The sequence below is a fragment of the Anguilla anguilla genome, chromosome 4, assembly GCF_013347855.1.
Source record: "Anguilla anguilla isolate fAngAng1 chromosome 4, fAngAng1.pri, whole genome shotgun sequence".
Classification (NCBI taxonomy): domain Eukaryota; kingdom Metazoa; phylum Chordata; class Actinopteri; order Anguilliformes; family Anguillidae; genus Anguilla; species Anguilla anguilla.
The window spans coordinates 22,422,205-22,442,597 of NC_049204.1; the positions used below are offsets into that span (position 1 = coordinate 22,422,205).

Genomic DNA, 20,393 nt, shown 5'->3' on the forward strand with positions numbered 1-20,393 from the left:
CATTAGCCCTTCTATTATTTGAATAGGATGTTGGTGTCTGTGATTATCTGAGGCAACAGCAGAGAAGACAGATAAACAGCAGGAGATAGGTAAGAGCACTGGTTTGGAGACTTGGTTTCTACTTTTGCTGTTGTTGTTAGGTCATCTATGCCAGTGTATACTTGCGTAATTGTATTGTACATTAACATTTGAAAAACATTTGAAAAACTTCACATCGTTCAGATGAAGTATGCTACAGATAAAGGCTACTGAACACTGATATGAGTATCATAAAAGCATTAAGTTTGACACAATAGCATTACTGCAGACTTCATAGAATTTAGGATGCTACAATAATGTATGGCAATAAGTAAGATGCACATAAGGATATTTTTCTGTGCATAGCTGCTTACCCTGTTAGGGACACAACTCAGTGATGCACGCCGCTACAGTGGTAAGAGTCTATATTGTTCAGGCTTTGGGGTGGGAGTTAAAAACACAAAAGACAAGAAGAGCAAAACACAGGACAAAGGGGCAACTGGGATGCACTATTTTTTAAATATGAGACATTCTGGCTAATGCAGGACAGTTGGCAGCCCTACACTCTGTTTTTCTAAATATCTCTTCACCAGGACTGTTCCTGGGTTTGTTCAGAGTTCAGGGACCTTCTGCAAATAGGGGAGCTGGCAGTTTGATGTGATCTGCAGTCAAGTTGCACCAGGCTGTGAGCAAACTGAATATGACCGGTTTGTAATTCAATACCAAAGGCTGTGTCACTCGGGCTCAGGATCAGCAGAGACTTGCCCATTTTGGGTATTTCCAGAACTTTCACTTTGGGCAAGACAGCGTGTTGCGACCTGATAATGGCTCTGATCGAGGTATCCTTTATTCATTTGCTTCTTTCCATCTGCATCTGCTTTTGCCCTCAAGCTCATATCCCTTGAGCGAAAGGCAGCTGCTGCACTGGTCCACGCCCACAGGAATGAGGGAGGAAGGCTAGCCAGGGGCACATGTTCATCATACAGAGCGAAGGCATCCGGGATAAAGACTCCTATGCCTGTGTCATGGAGGTGAGAGAATGTGCTGAGTTTTCTTTTTTGTTTTGTTTTTTAAGCAACATCTCTGACCTGAAGGAGGACTGCAGTAGAAATGCAGTTCACTTTTGTTCTTGTTATGATTTGAAGGCATTTATTACGATGCCAAATTTTCCATACTACACTCCAGGCTTTCAAGAATTCACAAATCTTTGGCCTGTCTTTATGACAACCGTTGTATAATATCAAGAGTTATTATTAGACAGTTAGCTCCCCCTACTGGAAATTGACACTGCAGTGCACGTTACATTGGGATCAGACGTCCACGTTGCTTTCTGTGTACCATTAGGGGAAGAAAACAGCTGCCCCCCGCCCACCCCAGTATGACAGTATGAACCCATCAAATTGATTTACATCTGAGTTTTACTGTTATCCAGTGGAGTGATTTCAGCATTTAAGTGATGTGACTGAAGTCAAAATCCTTATCAAGCAATGGACTACGTATTAGCCTAATTAAGGTAATGGATGACTGGTCAAAAATTTTATTGAGTAATATAGAGGGGGATTTTGGTTTTTTAAAAAGTTAAATAAATAAATGATATACAATTATCTTACGTTTCATAAATTATCTTACATAAATACACAGTCAACATTTTCAAACTATTTTAGATACATCCACATGTGTCACCATTGCATGGAGGTGAAAATATTGTCTAAAAAGTTGTGAAGCAAGAGCAACCTTCCTTTATTCTGCATTTTTGGTTTTAAATTTAGCAACTTTTCTTGGAATGGCCGAATTGTCAAACATTTTTGGCAAAAAAGAATTCTTGTATAATCAGAAGCATTTCAACATTTTTGAAGACTTACAGCTTTTTGTAAGAGGTGGCAAGGGCAAATTGTATGGTCCTCTCACAGAACAACTTATTCTGGTGTTGTGTTCCTGGATATTTTCAATTTGTTAATGTAATACATTTTAATTGGACAAGACATTTTAGAAGGAGTCTATCCATTGTTACATTACATTACATTACAGGCATTTGGCAGACGCTCTTATCCAGAGCGACGTACAACAAAGTGTATAACCATAACCAGGAACAAGTATGACGAAACCCCTAGAGAGAAGTACCGGTCCAAGTGCAGGGAACAACCGCATAGTTCAACTTGGACCCTGAAGGTTAAACTGATTAACACTAACAACGAGAACGGCAACAACGCAGTCTATGGAAAAAATACAAGTAGTAGTTAAGACAGTTAATGCACCTAAGTCACCTACGAAACAGCTGCCTAGTTACAACCCTAAGCTTACAGTCATTTACAGGGGGGTAGGGAGGGATGGGGAGAGGTGCAGCCTGAAGAGGTGAGTCTTCAGTCGTCGTTTGAAATGGGTCAGTGTCTCAGCTGTTCTGACCTCCACAGGGAGGTCATTCCACCATCGTGAGGCCAGAGCAGACAGGAGACGTGTTCTGGAAGTGCAGGTGCGAAGAGGGGGAGGTGCTAGGTGTCCTGCGGTAGCAGAACGGAGGGATCTGGCTGGCATGTAGGGTTTGAATATCTGGTGGAGGTATGCTGGGGCTGATCCCTTGACTGCCTGGTATGCTAGGACCAATGTTTTAAATTTGATGCGAGCTATAACAGGCAGCCAGTGGAGGGTAGTGAGCAGGGGAGTGACGTGGGAGTGTCTGGGGAGGTTGAATACCATTGTATTGTATATTAACTTTTAAGTGCATTTAAACTTTCCACAAAGAAACTGCATGTTAATGAAAAAGACTAACAGCGATGCTTTTTTAACTCTAAACGAAAAGGAATTTGCAAGTGGTGAATGTTTTTTGTTCTACATCTCCCTTGTGTTTTTAATGATGTTACAAAAATGTACTAGCCATTTTATATGAACAGGAACACAAAAGCTCTGCAGTTCTACTCCTCTGTCCCACCAAACAATTCTGTCACAACACTTTTCATTTAGATCATATGCATTTTAAAAATGTAAAAACCTTATTAGTCAAACTAATAAATACAACTCTATATAAAATGCCAACATTTTTCCACTCAAGCATGCAAAAGGTCCTCCAAAACGGGCACCAAACCAACACACTTAATTTACTTCATGTTAACATTAGTCTTCTTGTTTTTAGCAACAACATACAGTTCCCGAGGGCAAACACATGCATCTTGTTTTCTGTGGTCTTTGCCAGGTTTCTTCTACAAATAAACAAGAGACTGAGCAGAGTGAATCATGGGTATAGTTCCTTTTATCACTCAAAGCTGCTACAAGTTCCATGGCTAGCATTCTATTTAACTCCTGGCAAAAAAGGTGTGTGTGTGTGTGTGTGTGTGGCAGAAACAGCAGGGTGGGTGTGAACCAGCCAAATCTCACTGTGACTTTGTTTGGACACTTTGACTGGTACTTGTAAAACAATTGCAGGGAATGGAAAACTGCTTTCAAAAGCACAAACAATCATTGGCAAGATGAATTTGCACATTAAGACAATGAGGAGTTCCAGGTTTTTCAAAGCCAGTGCCTTTTGGAACCAATGTGTCCCTCCCGAATCCTACCCTGCAAAGTAAAGTAGGAACTACTTGGCCCACTACCAGTCACCTACAAGGCATGATCTATACTCAGAGTGGCAGATCTGAGATGATAAATCAGCCATTAAATGAGGCGATATGAGATTATGACTCTGATTAGATGGCCTGGCTTCATTTAAGAGTGCTGTGGTCTAACATAAAATGTGTTCTTAAATAACAGTGGCAACTGAATTTGTTTAATTTCTCTCATGTCTATTTCTACCTTTAACGGTACTATTTCTGTTCATCCAATTATATTCTGTGCTATCAGTGTGAATGGATATGGACATGAGCTGATGAAATGTTTTCTCTGTCCATTGTTCACCGTTCATCAAATGAGATGACAAGGATGTTGACTAGGAACAAGCACAAGAGTGCATTAATCACTCCTTGTGCACGTAGTGTGTAAAGTGCACTATACACTGCTGCTCCACCAGGCATAGCAGAGATGGTAGACAGCAGGTAGTATGATGCTAACTCTTCATAGCAATATTACTTCACTTTACAGGCATTACCAATAGAAACATTAGTATTTTTCAAAATGTATACCAAATTTACCAATCAAGATATGAAAATATTAAAATATTAGTGTTTTTTTTGTTCATTTAAATTGTGTGCTTGTTTTGCATAACATAAATATGTTTGTGAACATATGACAGTGGCAATTACTGGTACCCATTAAGAGCCAGCTTAAATCTCATTGCTCCCCTGAAGACTGATTATTGTGACACAGCTGCTGCTAAGGAAATTTCTTAAGTGTTTGCCTTGGATCTTTGAGATTTCAGAGATTGGAGAACAAGGCAATTAGTCTGACCTGTTGTTGATTGATAGAATTTGCAAAAGACATTGAGTGATATTGTCGCTACCTAATCCATTTGCACAAAGGCAAGATACAATAGTAAGAACTGGTACACAACTCAGAGAATGCCCTAGATTAAGATACTCCAGCTACAGGTGTGTTGACAGTGACGTAAATAAACAGATGGCATTAAATGCAGAAAAACAAGATACAAACTAGTGTACCGAGATAATTTTGTTAGAGCAGTAATTTACTTTTATCATATGAGTCAGTAGTATTGTCAAAAGAATAGACAATCTTGTAACACTCATAGAAACAGCTAAATGCCTGTTTTTTTTTTGTTTGTTTGTTTTTTTTAATCTCCACCCATCATAATCTCCAGAATCTCCTAATTGTTCTCCCAGAAAACAAATGTTTGATTAAGAGAGGCTTCCTAAAGCCTTTTCAGACCCCTGTGAAGTATAAAAGACTCTTAAAAGACTCTTCACTTCCCAGCAGCTCGGAGCCCATAGAAAGCACCTCAAAGCCAGGACAGACTGCCCCGGACGACCACTGTCTTCAAAACCAGGTAATTAAAAAGTCAGCCTGCAGAATATCAGCTCAGTCGAAATTTTCTGTGCATTCATTTATTATTACGTAGCTTGCTAGTGCCGGTGCACCAAATCAACGATTAGCATAAAGGTTGAGAAATTATTTGTGCAGAGAAGCTAAATAAAGAATTTACTTTTCGTTTTGGCATACTTGAGGGCATTGCTGATCTCTGCATTCTTCAGTTTTTCCTTCAATACACCATGAAGGTCCAGGCGGCCAACTGTTTCTTGGCTTGGCTGGTTCTCTTGTATGGTGTAGTAACCAGTGTAGATCCTGACCTGGACGCTGAGTGGCAACAATGGAACATCAAATACAATGGAGCTGTTAAAAAGGTAAGTTATTGTAAGACTGTGGCCATACATATAACTGAATAAGCAATGCACAGAACTCCCACCCATGCCAGGTTTATAGAGTGCTGTTTCAGAATCAGTGTTAGCAACCAAGATAGATTTGAAACTGGATTGTATTTTCTGTTTTGGAAAAGACTGACTTGATTTCTGCATTTCAGACAAGGTCTCTGATAAGACGGGAGATCTGGGAAGATAACTACAGATTTATAGAAGATCACAACAAGAGATATAAGGAGGGCAAGGAAACCTATGAATTGGGCTTGAATGTGTTTGGGGATCTGGTGAGCAGATTGTGTTTTATTTTTTATTTTTTTATCCATCACTTCAGACTATGCCTAGTCCAGTTACCCTAAATAAGTTACGCTGTTCATTCTTTACTCTTCTTCCAACCAATCAGAACACAGATGAGTTTGTGGAAGTCACAAAGGCATCCTCAATGGCAGGAACCCCAAAAAGCAGCAACCTGATGCTGTCTGCTGCTGAGCTGCGGCACGCTGCCAGCAAACTGAACTCCAAGAGCATAGATTACAGGGACATGGGCTACATTACTCCGGTCGAGGATCAGGTGCGTTCTTCAAAGCTGATATCAGTTTTGATGTGACTGTTTGCCTCGTGATTTATCTGCTTAATATTTTCCAGGTGACTCCCGTTTAAATAAAAATCTCTTTTTAAGGCTTGGCCCTTAGCCAAAAGGCAGCCTGGACAAAGGAGGTTTAAATTAAAACCAAGATGTAACGATTGCAATCTGTTTTAGTTTGCTGAGAACCCAGTCTATTCCCTCAGATGTTACTCTTGTGCTCACTCAGGGATTCTGTGGGTCCTGCTGGGCGTATAGTGCTACAGGGGCTCTGGAAGCCCAGTGGAAGAAGAAGACAGGAGAGCTGATCCCTTTGAGCAAACAGCAGCTCGTGGACTGCTCCACGCCCACAGGAAATAAGGCCTGTGTAGGAGGAAGGCCTAGCCTGGCTTATATGTACATCATGCAGAATGGAGGCATCCAGGCTGAAGACTCCTACCCCTATGTCATGGAGGTGAGAGATATGAATATTACATTGCATTAATTGACATTGTTTTAAATGCGCCATTGCTCTTATCCAGAGTGACTTCTGAAACTAAGATTGTGTGATAAGATATTGAGTCACAACTAGTAGACGTTGGGACAGTAGAAAAATAAGCACATCTCTGACAGCTCTCTTTCTGTGTGTCAATGTATAGGAGAGGAACTGCGTTGCAAACAGAAGTAAGAATGTTGTCTCAGTGAAGGACTGGAAGTACGTCCCCCCTGGTGATGAACAGGCCTTTGAGGATGCTCTTGTGACCATTGGACCCATAGCTGTGGTTATTGACACGACTACTCGTAACTTCCAGTTCTACCGAAAAGGTCAGTCTTAACTGTCGTATTTCCTGTTCTGGTCAGTAGATCCAACGTAATAAAAGGTTCCAAATATTTTTTTTAAAAACTCAAAATTGTCATAAATCCAATGCACATTAAATTCTTTGGATCACTTTGGAGGCTCATTCAATCGTTAAGCCTGGGCACTTCTGTAGATCTCAAAGGAAGTCATTTGATTTGAACATAGTCGTGTATGATTCAATTATGCTTGGTGTTGATTTGATACAGACAGATTGGACATGCGCACTGCAGTACAATCACTGACAATTTCTTCTCCTTTTCTGTGATTCTAGATTTGTATTTGTAATCTTAAAAAGAACACCATTAGCTTTCCTAATGTTAGATTTCCATAGTCAGCCTCTCTCACGAAGGTATGCCTAGCCCTGCTCTGGGGTTTTAGTTTGATCTCTGGCCATGCATTCTTTTAATGCCTTTACAGGAGTATTCTATGATCCAAAATGCTCCATCTGGAAGCAAGCTCATGCTGTTGTACTGATCGGCTTTGGGACTGAGGGACCTGAGGAGTACTGGACAATCAAGAATAGGTGAGCGGCTTCTGTTCATATACATCACATTTGGGTATTTGTTTAATCGATAACCAATTAAATATTACTATTTAAGCCTAGAGTAAACAGCTAAACCAGGATTTCTTGCTTTTAAATGTAAACTTGCACAAAACAGTAGGTTGCATAACCACGAGGTAACATTCCTTCATTGAATTCCTACGGTTTCTCTCCAGCTGGGGTGTCTACTGGGGCGAGGAAGGATATATGCGACTGGCTAAGAACAGGCAGCGCCACTGCGGGATTAGCCAATATGGAGTTGTACCATTTGTGTAATGTAACCACTAATTGTATAACTAAAGCTTAAATATATTTTGTGCTGCAAGAATGCCCTACACTTGTCTGTCTACAGGTATCACATGGGAGTCAGGGTTCAGGGGCTAATCTTGCAGTTACTTGCTGTATTTATTATTGTACCTGATGTTCAAATTCTGGTTAAAATAAAAATGTTTGAACTCATGGATTGTCAAGCATCATGTAATTTACCATAAAATCTGTGTTTCTTTAAAGGGTCTGAGGTTGTTTGTATAAAAACCATAGTTATGGATCAGAGAGCTATAAGGGCAGGTCACTTGTACTCTTGACATACGCCAACAAACCGTTTATCTGTGATATACACTCACCGGCCACTTTATTAGGTACACCTGCTTGTTATTGCTAATCGCCTACTCCTCCAAACAGCAAATCATGTGGCTGTAACTCAATATATAAAGCATACAGACATGGTGAAGAGGTTTAGTTTTTTGTTTGATCAAACATTAGAATTCTCAAGATGTGTGATCTAAATGACTTAGACAGTGATATGATTGTTGGCACCGGACGTGAAGGTTCCAGCATTTCAGAAACTGTTGCTCTCCTGGGATTTTCACACACTACAGACTCTAGAGTTTACAGAGAATGGTGTCATAAACCAAAAGCATCCAGTGAGCAGCAGTTCTGCGGCCATATTAATGAGAGAGGTCAGAGGAGAATGGGCAGACTTGTTCAAGCTAACAGAAAGTCCACAAATGCTCAAATAACAGCCATTGACAATAGTGGTGTGCAGAAGGGAATCTCTTAATGCACAACACATTCAACATTGAAGCAGATGGGCTACAGAAACAGACGACCATGCCAGGTTCCGCTCCTGTTAGCTAGAACACTCTGAACTCTGGAATATAGTTTAAAGGCTTCTACTAGACTTCAATCCAATGGTATCACTGAAGCCCATGTCTGCTTAATGGAGATTGTGCCAATGCGAAAGCCAAATAAATGCAAGCAGATCAAAAGGAGATGACAGCACAGCTCTAAAGGTGCTGCATGCTTTCTCCCTCTCACACGCATGGAGATATGTGTGCAGTTTCTTCACATAGGCCTGAAGTAGAAATGCTGGTAACTACAGGCAAGGGCCAGGTGGTCACGTTAGTTCCATGATATCACGTCAGCACTCTCAGTTCCGGCTCTGTGGTTCTCAACTGACGCCACAAATCCCGCTGAAAGCAAGCGTCTGTCACCAGTGGCAGAGATACACAGCCCCCCACACGGGCTCTTCTCCTCATGGACTCAAGTGCACAGTACTTGAATTTGAAGAACAGAGGGCCATTAGTTTTGTCAACAGTTTCCACTAATTTCTAGGCGTCTTCCCAAATGAGAAGTAGGCACGAACCGAAAAAGGAGAAAATGAAATTCCTGCTGTTCTGTTCCATCATACTAAGTGGTAAGTCTTTTGGGGATAATGAGCTTTTTTCATTTTCATTCCACTGGTTCAATTAATACCGCCTTAAAGAAAAAGATATTCTCATTACAATGACATTGCCTTTAAATGATCTTACAATAAAAAATGTCACATTATATTGTAAGATATATTTAAATAGAAATATAACATTTCAAAGTTATGTTTTCAGTTTAAATGCGAAGGTTTACATTGACTATGTTATACATATAATTATGTTTTTAGGAGGTCTCTAGTTACATTATAGTCTCTTTTTAGTATTTTAATAGGCTGTTGTATTTGCATAACAATAAAAGTGAATTCAAGTGCACAATAGTAGTAAAGGTAACAAATGGTAGTGACAAATTGTAACAGTAGATGTTAATTAGCAATAGACATTAAAGTTCTCATGAACTGTTAAAACATATTTATAACTGTCAATAAATGCCATATAAATTATGTTGTGTGTTAGGGTTGTGGTATGAGGCCTTCACCTACATGTCAGTGACAGAGGGACAGAGGGCCATTCTGGACTGCCTGCTTCAAGCAGACAGCAGCACCGGGACCGTGAGCTGGTACAGGCAGGTTCCCGGGGAGGGGCCCCAGCTGGTTCTGAGTTACTCCACCCACAACACCTCCCAGGTGTCATACGGCCATCGATTCAACTCCAGCAGGTTCACTGTCCTCACCAAGGCCAATGAGACGTACCAGCACCAGTTACTAATCACAGCAACCGAAGAACACGATACCGCTGTGTATTACTGCGGACTGACTAAGCTTACATCATAGAACCCAGCAGCTCAATAAATGCATTAAAATAATCAGTTGACATTTGTTTGGATTTCATGAGCAAAGTACATGCATTAATGACAATGTTTGTGTTTATTCTTTTGTGACCACATTAAATGCATATATGTCACCTGTACATTCATTGTTTGACTGCACAATTCAAAATGTTAATAACAGATGCTGGATTCAATCAATTCTGTCTTTTGTTGGGAAAGCAGATAAACTATATTGCAAATGAGAATAAAATTTCTGTATTTTATTTACTTTTATGTGTTTTTATGGTTGAGATATTATGGTTGTTCATGGTAAATTTTCTGATTTTATCACCTTGTTTTGATTGGATTGTAAGCAGGTGGCTGTTTTCACACGTGTTTGTATTCACCCTTGTGGGTATTGTGTACTTTCCTCTCCTTGTTGTGTTTTGGAATATTTTGATAATTGATTTTTTAATCCTGTAAGCAGATCTGAAATCGTACTATAACTATACAGATGATATAGATAGATATAGAAGTTGATAATGAGGATAATGAGGATGATGATGATGATAATGACGATGACAACTCCAAGTGAAAATAGCACCATCCAACATTTCGACATCCATAATTTTTGTACATCTGCCTGGATATATTTCTCTGTATTCAGTTAATATGAAATCAAATAAATTCATTCTTTGATGTGAGACTACTATGAGGACCAGGGAGATGGTGTGTTGATCTGATGTGTCCAGTTCACCAGACCTCAAATTTGACACATCTGGTAGGATTTGATTAAAGTGTACAAACGATTTGTAGGCTTTCCCAATAACTGGCGATTTGAAAAAGATGTGGAGTCAACACTAACTCCACATGATCTTCACAATATTCAATATAAATTATAAATCCAAAAGGCCCTTAAACAGTTACTTCTGTATCAAATAATAAAATGTGCCAGCCATTCTTTCCTGTTTTTCTCTTAACTGAATAACTGAAATAACTGCCTGTTTTCACCAGACGGTCAGGTTGGGCCACTGGGAGTCAATTTCAGTTCCACTTGGATGACTTCTCACAACATTTCCTTCATCTCAGGAGTCTTGTTCTGTCACATGGCTAAAAATCCATTCTGTGTATTATTTAGCTGGTTCCACCTTGAAAATTACTTCCACAAGAGATTAAATTATGTATAAAATATGTATCTTAATAAATAAAACATTTCTCAGTAACATGTATAGTAGGCCTTATAAAATTCCACCAAATACACTTTTCAATGACAAGTAAAATTGATATGAAATATAAATAAAATTATTTTTGGTTGTTGAATCATTTTAAAAATTGAATTCATGTTTTAACTGTATGACTAAAGATTTGGGAAGAACTCATTTAGATTTATATTAATGTGACAAATGCGCATGCCCATATCTGGATATACAAGACCAAATGTGGTTATACTCCCCTGCTTCGCTTACTATATTACCTTCACAGTCAGAGGATTGACATTGCTGTCAAGTGGAAAAAATTTTGAAAAAGAATTTTATTTTATTATTAAGATGAGTACAAAAATAATTTCATCAAACTGCTTTAAACATATGATCTCATTAATCCTACTCATGCCTCACCTCCCCATTTCAGTGAGGAATGAGAGCTGCACTATATAACATGTGACACCCAGATTTAAATATTTAGACTCAGGAGGTTCTGGCTCTCTGCTAGTCTGCTAACTATACCTCTGTCTCATGCACATCAACTGCCAAACACTCAAGGAGAATGAGGAGGGCAGAAGGACTCTGGATCAGTTTACTTTTACTGGGGTAAATGTAATACACTGCAAATTCTGGCTAATATTACTATGCTATTTCATTCAATATGAATGGCAGGCTGTACATAGCTGACCATGATAAATAATTATAACCATATAGTATTTTTAGTCTTTCATTCTATTATTATTATTATTATTATTATTATTATTAGTAGTAGTAGTAGTAGTAGTAGTAGTAGTAGGCCTACTAGTAGTAGTAACAATAATGTGTTTATATTGCTGTCATTGTTTTGCAGGTTTACAAACGGAGGTCAACCAGATCAGCAGCAAGTTTTATTCAGTGACGGAATCCAACTCTTGGTAGAGGGTAAGGTTAAGCGAATAAAACTAGTTGCTGTTACCATGCATCGCTAACTTTACTGCTTGCTAAAAAGAATCCTGTGCATAAGTATGGTGTAGGGGAGAAAGACAGGGGCATGATAAAAGTAGGCTACTGTAGGTTATTGAATTCCAGGCCAGTAAACAGGACGCATTATCATGATCTTGGATAAATGAATCAATAGAACAGCATATGGAATTCGCGGAGACCAACGAATACTCCAAACGTAGGCTTCTATAAATGTAGTCACTAACGTTACTTCGTTGTTGAACATACGAGCTGAAATCTCCCATTGCCTTACTGTGTACTCTCCGCAGGTACTTCGAATTCCACCGCTCCCAGGGTGCTTGTCTTCCTGCCTGCCAGGGTCGAAAAAACTTCGCAGAATGTCACGCTGTTATGTTTAGCCCGTGGGCTCTTCGCCGGTCTTGTGGATCTCACTTGGATGATCAACGACACTGTGGTGACCACGGCGGGCAGCGTCGCTCAAGTAATTAGAGAACCAAACGGTTCATATACTGCTACCGGATTCCTTGTTATTGCAACCACCGTATGGAGCCCGAGAAACATCTACAAGTGCGCTGCAATTCAGGGTAGCCAAGTTTATGAAGGAAGCGCGCAAACCTCTTGCTTCTCGGACACGAGTTAAATAGGCAATGCATTTTCCGAGTTTCTCACAAATCTATAAATACATTTCTAATAAATGACATTACAAGATAACGGTTTCAATTGTCTTTATTAAAAAGAAACATGTTCAGGGTGGTCATGAACATAACTGGTGTTGACAACTTTCAATGAATGATTACACATTTGTAAAAAGCAGTAGTACTAAGAGGATACACTGCTACATATATATATTATATATTTTAAAAGCAAATATATAGTTTATACACGTAACCATGGAATGATAACATTCAAATTAGGATTACACTCGGAATGTTTAAAGACATTTAAAAATAAGACAAAATACAATTATTTGACAGATGAATGAAGATCATGCATACAATTTGGCAGTAGTGACATTCAACTGCAAGGTTAAAAACTGATGGACAAATAATGACGACACATTATGCTCTATATCAAATTCATACATTTGTATTGCACAGAATATTGTATTAACCGAGTATTCTGATTTGTATGCAGAGCAATGAAAGCTGTGTTTTATTGCAAACACTGGGCTTATATAAAACCAGCGTCCTGAGTCTATTGTCCAGGTTCATTACTGGAAAACTGAATGTCATCATGCCTTGCAGTTCAGCAGTACAGTACAAGCTGCTTGATCACATCATTCAAAAGGCACCGATGTTTAAGAGGTCCTTCCTGTGGAGTTACCCATTACAGTCTTAGTTTTATCTGATTCTTTCAGCCATTACTTTTTTACATGTAATGCAACATGTGAACAGACCATCAGTGTTACAGCACATGATGAAAAGGGTCTTAATGATATACATGCACTTTACCCATACTGAAAGCACCGTCAAACCATAACACAGGTCTTACACAGGTAATGTACGAAAACCATTGCATCTTAATCATGCCATGTTTTCTCGATGCTTGCGTGAAGTCGCTCAAGATATGGAAATGTTGATACGAACTACATTTTGCTACATTCAGCATTCTACTCGCTACAGACTACCGTTCTACTGGGCGAGAGGCACATTTTGATGGCTATAGCCCAACTTACCGGGCAGTAGCAGCTCATTACCTGGGCTGAGGCTACAGACATGCATGCATAGATGAAGAGACTATTACAGTACAGGCCTCTACCCTGGAATCTGGCATAAACAAATCTAAAAGTAGCGAGTAAGACTAAAAATATATATCCTGTAATTAATTCAGAAAATTATTATTTCAAACACATGTAGCTTACTAACAATGCACAAAAGTAAAAAAAGAAATGTTGGACTTGTCTCAGAAAGCCAAAATATTCATTCAAGAATTCATTCATAAAGAAAAGAAGTGAAATAAGATAAGTACAGACTCACCGTGTGAAGATTTTTTTTTAAAGACTCACACTGAAAACAATGATAGCCACTCAGAGCGTATGTGGTCCAAACAATAAGAGGTAATCGCATTAGACATGTGTAAGTATGCATGTCATAATCTGAAAACCCGGAATGAGGCAGGGAAGACTTCAGCATACAGTAGGAGCTTCCAATACAAACTTAAGTCTGGGTCGCTCATTAACGGAGCTGCTCTACACGTGTAGTACAGTCATTTCATGCATCAGCTACACGGGCATGGAGAATGAGAGAAGCAGAGAGAAGACAGTCAGGACTCAGACCATATCAGAGAGGATAAACAGTCAGCACAGGCTGGTGCCAGAGAGCTTCTCCGGCGCGAGCGAGCACACCAGCTCCTCCACCCAGCGCACCTCCGAGGCCACCTGCTCGGCCAGCGAATCGAAGCGGTTCTCCAGGCGCCCGAACTTGCGCTTGAGGGCGTTGGCCGCTAGCAGGGCGGAGCGCACCTCCTCCTGGCTCTGGCGGCGCTGGGCCTGGGCGCGCTGCAGCTCCTGGCGGATCTGGCCCAGGTCGCCCTCGATGCTCTCGTTCTCCTCCTTGTACCAGCCCTCCTTCTCCTCGTAGATGGAGAGCAGGGCGGCCACGTCCTCCTGGCAGGACCGCTGATTGCGCTCCAGCTGCCGCAGGCCCTCCTCGGCAGCGCCAATCTCCTCCATCACTTGGGAGAAGCGCTCGAAGTTGACGTAGGTGTTGTTGGGCGGCATGCTGGAGTGGGACTTGATGGTGTACTCCTTCAGACGAGTGGTCTTCAGCCTCCGCCGCTCCGGCTTGCGCCCGCTCTCCTCCTGCCGCACGTTCCGCCTCTTGATCACCTGGGAGACGGACACAAAATGGAGGACGACGATTAGGATGGACTCCGGCCTGCAATACTGTGACCGCGGAGTTTGTTTGAAAAAGAGTTTTGGTCCAGTATTCACCAAACATCCCAGAGAGAGAGTGCTGACCTTAGATCAGTTTTACCTTTTATCTCATAAGGAATGAAGGTTAAAATGTGGACAGAGAAAACAAAATCCAAGATCAGGACTTCTACTCAGATGCTTTATGAATATGGATCAGAGACTTACCTTGATCCAAGGATGCTGCAGACTGTCTTCAATTGTCATTCTCTTCCTAAAGGCAATGTGAGACACACGGCTCATCCACCAGCTCATTCAACACCACACACATTTGATCAACTATTTTATCCTTGAGAATAGAACTGTAAAAAGCTAAACATTACTTTTCTAAACCACCTTACTGATACGGTTAAATGTGCTCACTTGGGATCTTTGACCAGCAGTCTACGAATGAAGTCCTTGGCCAGTTCACTGGTATTGCTGAAATACTCCTCATCAAAGTCGTAGTTGACGCCCGAAATGTTGGTCAGTGTCTCTTGTTTGGTCTCTCCAAGGAAGGGCGAGGCACCACTTAGCCTGAAACAATATGTCAGTTTGTCATTCACCTCACTATAAACCAGGGCTGCCCAACCCTGTTCCAGGAGATGTACCATCCTGCAGGTTTTCATTTCAGCCCTCATTTGGTTCCTACTCAACGAGATCTCTAGCTGTAGAATGAGATGAGCTTTGTTAGGGTTGGAATGAAAACCTACCGGAGAGCAGATCTCCAGGAACACGATTGGGCAGCCCTGCTATAACCAATGGCAGCACTGTTGCACTATAAAGTAAAGCATGCTTACAAAAATCTAATTGCTCTCATTAAGATCCATAATCAGAATGAAGCCAGAATACATGTCACAGTACTTAGTGGTTAATAACACAGCCAAAATTATGCCAAACTGCATAATAAAGCATGCAAATCAATACTTACAAGATGTACGTGATGACTCCAATACTCCTGAAGGAGAAAAACAAAGGTTGAAGATTTGAGTCTAGAACTTGGGAGAATTTTCCTTTTGTAGGAGGCTACACAAAATTGATAAACTAAATATTTCAAACAATATTCATATGCACTTGTAATGCCACACATACCATCTGGTATGGGCAAAAATGTTCATGTTTTATATATCAGGCTCATACTCACCACATATCAGCTTCCAAGCCAAGGGGCTCATAATTGACTATCTCTGGAGCTGCAAAGTCATTAAAGAAAAAGCATTATTCTATGCATGTTAACCCGCTGATGGCCAATGCAAAATGTGATTGCAATAATGCCAATAATATCAGAAACAAAACTACAACCACACCGGCAAATGTGACAAATATTTCTTAAATAAAAGAAATGGGATCATACCTACAAACTCAGGTGTGCCAAAGATGTTCTTAAACTCATTTCCTGCTTTGATCTGATGTGCAATCCCAAAGTCAATCAGCTTGATCCTCGGGTTAGGAACATTCTTATCCAGCAGCATGATGTTTTCAGGCTACAAAGCAAAGAGAACGTTTCATTTTAATAGAGTTGGACAGAAAATTGAACAAAACAACACACCGTATACTACATGCTGTAAACCAGTTAATAAACGGGACCAATGACAAAGAGTCCCACTCACCTTGAGATCAAAGTGGGCGATACGCTTGGAGTGCAGGTAGTGGACGCCGTCCAGGATCTGCTTCAGAAACTGAGTGGCCTCCTCCTCGGTCAGGGACTCTTTCTCAGCCAGGAAGTCGAAGAGCTCCCCGCCGGACACCAGCTCCAGGATGAGGATGACGTCGGTCTTGTTCTCGAAGATGTCGTGCAGCGTGATGATGTTGGTGTGCTGGAGCTCCCGCAGGATGTTCACCTCTCGCTCGATCTCCTCGCGGCTCACGCCCCGCCGGCTGGACGACAGCCGCCGCTTCTTGATGAACTTGGCGGCGTATTCCGAGTCCGTGCTCTTCTCGCGGCACTTGCGCACAATGGCAAACTGCCCGCTGGAAGAGGAGAGGAGAGGAGGACGGCGAAGAGAGAGAACACGGAGGTATGGATCCATACCAGACGGATAACAAAGCCACGGCTCGCGGCAGCTAGACCAATAACACCACCAATAGCAGCACCTTGCCCACAATGAACCCACAACGAACCCACCAAATGGTTCTCAATTCATTCATGTCATGTCACAAAGAAGCATGACTTGCAGGTTCTCCTTTCCCAATAGGTGGTCCTTCAGGCAGTTCTGGAAAGTTACGGCAAGCATGTCATGCATTCACAGACAAAACTTAAATACTTTAAATTCTCCTACATACGCAGATTATTTCTCAGGAGGCCATGTTCTGTATCTGCAAAAAGTTACTGGCCTGTCAGAGCCTGACTGAGTATAAATCAACCTGATAACCAGTTGAGGATATGTCCAACAGTGCCTTAATGAATGAAGAGAGTATTATACTACACCACATAAAAACTCATTAAGAGGTTGAGCCAATAGTATTAATGGAATACAGGAAAGTTTAAAATGCAGCCAGCCACAGAAACATAATAGCACACAATGTTACAAAACATTGTACAAAAAGTTAAAAACAAATGCAGTCCTCTTTCATGCTGGTAAAGGTTAGGTTTGGTTTGCCTAATTTGCCTTCGGATCCAATCAATGAAAGGGAGAAAGCAGGAATGCATTTCTGCAGTTATATCTGGCACCACACGTAGCCTAATCTCTGCCTCCACACACAGTGAGACACACAAGCTGTGATCAAGACATCTGTGTTTTTACACCAAATGTTACATTTCATTTACAATGAAATTATTATTCTCACAGAAGGGTTTAAAAACTAACAGAAGGACCCCATTTAATCGCTAAATCACCTATACTTTTCCTTCATCAATGACATTCAATGCCACCACAGAAATGGGAAAAGATAATGAGCTTTGCAACATTATATTTCCAGGTCAAATTCAAAACACTGGCATCTGCACTACACTGCCAACTCACAAGTTTTTTTATTCCAGTATATCCCAAAAAAGCGCAAAACTAGGGCTAGTACAGTCCAAAACATCACCCCCAAAACACAGAACTAACCAAGGGTATTGTAACATTTTAATTGTGTAATGTTAAAATGCGCATGAGCATCAGTTCTGTCGTTATCACGTTATTGTTTTACTTAAACTGACACTTCAGAGGCTTGGTGTTTTGAAATGTACTACTTTAATAATTAAATGTATAATAATATCATCAATTGTTACTATTATCAATAATTACCATTATCATAATCATGGTAATAGTGATGTATGCACTCCAAGTCATTTACTAAACATCTAAATATGATTTAAATGTTATAATAATTGTTGTTGATATTAGGCCCTTGTTCATGGCTACCTTAATTAGTATGAGTTTACAGTGCTTTATACAACTGGCAAATATGTGTTACCGTCTTCTTTCTCAGCACCACCGTGTTATACAAAGCCTTTAGCAATTACAGCAGCAAAATCAGTACCTCTTTGGAGCTGTGGACAAACACAAGGCAAGCCCACATGCATAGCCAAACAGTGATGTCATACTCGTAACAACATGTGCAGAAAACACAACACTTCCATATAAAGGTACTCTGTCTGGTAATGGCTTTCTGCAAGCATGACTCATCTTTCATACCAAGTCTATCCTTTCAATTCCAGGAATCAGACTGCAAAGCAGGAATACCCCACAAAGCAAGAAATGCATTCCTCACACACACAAATATAGCAACACTGAAATACATTTTTTTTTCTTTTTCTTTTCATTCAGCACATTACCCTTTGCATTGCCTTTTAGAAACAAACATGCTCAGTTACTTCCAACACCAATAAACACCACCATGTGCAAATAATGTGTGTGGCTGGACTTGTAAAAAGGCATTGCCGTCAAATCGCAAAGAGGGAAAGCAATTTGCCCCGTTCATGGTTTCCCAAACGATATAGCCTACATCTCGTCCAAAACAATTGACCCCTAGTTCATTTTTCAAATGTTAGATATTACAAACATGACAGGAAACAAACTCTTTATTATGCCGTCCTTTTTGTTTGCAATTCCATAACAAAGAATTAAGATGTTTATAATTCTACCTACCTCCCCAGTTCCTCTCCCATCTCATAGTACACCTCCACATCCTCTTGTCTGAATCCTGCCATGGTGACAGGATGTCGCCTTATAGTGATGCACTTGACTTCCTACTGCACCGTCTGGAGTTAGGCAAACTTGGAAAAAAATGTGCACTGATGAGTACACACGACTGAACAGAACACTCAACATTTTTTAAATACTCATGAGGGTGATCCCAAGCCAGGTCAGCAGACTTCCTCGGAGGGAACGTGCGTTGTCTCGTTATTTTGGATTCCAGCCAGCTGAAAACCCTTCTGACACAACAGAACTCCGACAATTTTAGGTGAATGTTAGCTTAACAGACATTCAAGGTTTCCATCGCTAAACTTTAGGATATGATGGGCCCCTCCACATAGTAAGTACTCTTTTAGCTGACATTACCATATAACTATGGATATCAGACCGCTCTTACTAGCTACCTACCCTTTCATTGTATGGTCGAATGCAAAATCTATTCATTAGTCTATGGTTTCCTTAGCTAGCTACGCCAGGTAACAGTATACTGCACGTCATTAGTACAAATGATATGTCAGCACCCTCAATCAGGCCTGGTTAAACAGACTTATTCCTTTCATCTAAATATTTAATCTCCCCGTCCTTAGCTGAAAAAATAGCGAAGAAAATGGCTGAGTGACTAGCCGGCGCAACGTTAAATAGCGCTAAGTATACCCAACACGTCCCGGTTTACCACCCTCAGCAAGTTAGTTATATAAAGAATGTCAAACAATACCGGTGTCAATGGCAGCCTGTGTCATATCTGGGCCTGTAACCTTAGGAATAGACAATTTACATATTCCTTGGCGCAGGTTACCAACAATAGTAGATGCCTAGCAATCCCCGTACCTAAAGAGATTTGGCTATATAGTATGCATCAGGCTCGTTCCCAAAAAAGAAGGTAACGTTACTTGCTGATAAAGCTGGGTGCAAAGTTAACCAGCTAGTTAGCCATGGATAAGCTAACGTTAACTAACGTTACTTTCGCAGAATAACGAGATAGGTAGGATATCGAAGTTAGCTAGCAAGTCTATTGTCTATTGATTGGCTAGCAAAACTAAAACCCTACATGTAGCTAAAGAATGTAAACAAAGCTGTCGTATCATTTTACAAAATCTAAGTTACGTAGTGCTAGCCGACAAGTCACCAGTAAACTTACTTTTATCTCGACGCCCGCATTCCTATCCTTTTTCTTTCCACATTCAATACCTGATTCTCTGAATGGCCAAGGCCAAAAAATTGGAATTACATCACTTATCATTTAAACCCGCCCTTGAGGTTTATTCTCGCGATTTCCACATTTCTGATTGCGCGAAAGTGTACGTCAATCATTAAAACCGGAAACAAAACGGAAGTTAACGTAATATGGACATTTAAATGTTGTTTTCACGAGCGCCATCTCTGTGCATTGCAGAGTAGTGGCGTTAGGACTGCTGAGTGCAGGGAAGAAAAACTTTTCTAGATTTTGTTAAAATAGCCTACGAATCTGGAATTGGCGTTTTTGTTTGAATAAGTGCTTTTAAAAACACTT

At 40.5% G+C, this 20,393-nt stretch overlaps 3 protein-coding genes and 1 gene segment (V, D, J or C); 3 read left to right on the forward strand and 1 right to left on the reverse strand.

Moving 5' to 3' along the window:
• Positions 1–46: 46 nt before the first annotated feature.
• Positions 47–7,710, forward strand: LOC118226257 (cathepsin L1-like). Of its 7 annotated transcripts, XM_035415732.1 has the most exons (11): positions 47–89; positions 385–703; positions 910–1,049; positions 4,873–4,945; positions 5,227–5,300; positions 5,477–5,599; positions 5,716–5,883; positions 6,125–6,349; positions 6,534–6,699; positions 7,151–7,256; positions 7,451–7,710. In XM_035415732.1, the coding sequence occupies exons 3-11, from the start codon at positions 990–992 to the stop codon at positions 7,548–7,550; spliced, it is 1,095 nt and encodes a 364-aa protein (XP_035271623.1). In that variant the 5' UTR covers positions 47–89; positions 385–703; positions 910–989; the 3' UTR covers positions 7,551–7,710. The 7 variants fall into 7 exon arrangements, with proteins under 7 accessions (XP_035271623.1, XP_035271618.1, XP_035271620.1 ...); XM_035415727.1 differs by lacking the exon at positions 47–89 and having other exon boundaries at positions 648–1,049; positions 5,124–5,300; XM_035415729.1 differs by lacking the exon at positions 47–89 and having other exon boundaries at positions 648–1,049; positions 5,151–5,300.
• A 1,069-nt stretch (positions 7,711–8,779) lies between these two features.
• LOC118226247 lies at positions 8,780–10,437 on the forward strand. The segment is given in 2 exon segments: positions 8,780–8,970; positions 9,437–10,437. Coding segments are annotated over 2 exon segments (387 nt in total).
• A 989-nt stretch (positions 10,438–11,426) lies between these two features.
• On the forward strand, positions 11,427–12,580 carry si:ch211-1a19.2 (uncharacterized protein LOC100142650 homolog). Its single transcript, XM_035415632.1, has 3 exons — positions 11,427–11,536; positions 11,781–11,851; positions 12,181–12,580. The coding sequence occupies exons 1-3, from the start codon at positions 11,493–11,495 to the stop codon at positions 12,510–12,512; spliced, it is 447 nt and encodes a 148-aa protein (XP_035271523.1). The 5' UTR covers positions 11,427–11,492; the 3' UTR covers positions 12,513–12,580.
• Positions 12,581–12,582: 2 nt separating this feature from the next.
• LOC118226210 (death-associated protein kinase 3-like) lies at positions 12,583–20,148 on the reverse strand. The gene is made up of 9 exons (XM_035415633.1): positions 20,022–20,148; positions 18,836–18,963; positions 16,373–16,733; positions 16,117–16,246; positions 15,907–15,955; positions 15,694–15,720; positions 15,147–15,299; positions 14,952–14,997; positions 12,583–14,699 (listed from the first exon to the last, which is right to left on the reverse strand). The coding sequence occupies exons 2-9, from the start codon at positions 18,895–18,897 to the stop codon at positions 14,169–14,171; spliced, it is 1,359 nt and encodes a 452-aa protein (XP_035271524.1). The 5' UTR covers positions 18,898–18,963; positions 20,022–20,148; the 3' UTR covers positions 12,583–14,168.
• Between the last annotated feature and the right edge of the window lie 245 nt (positions 20,149–20,393).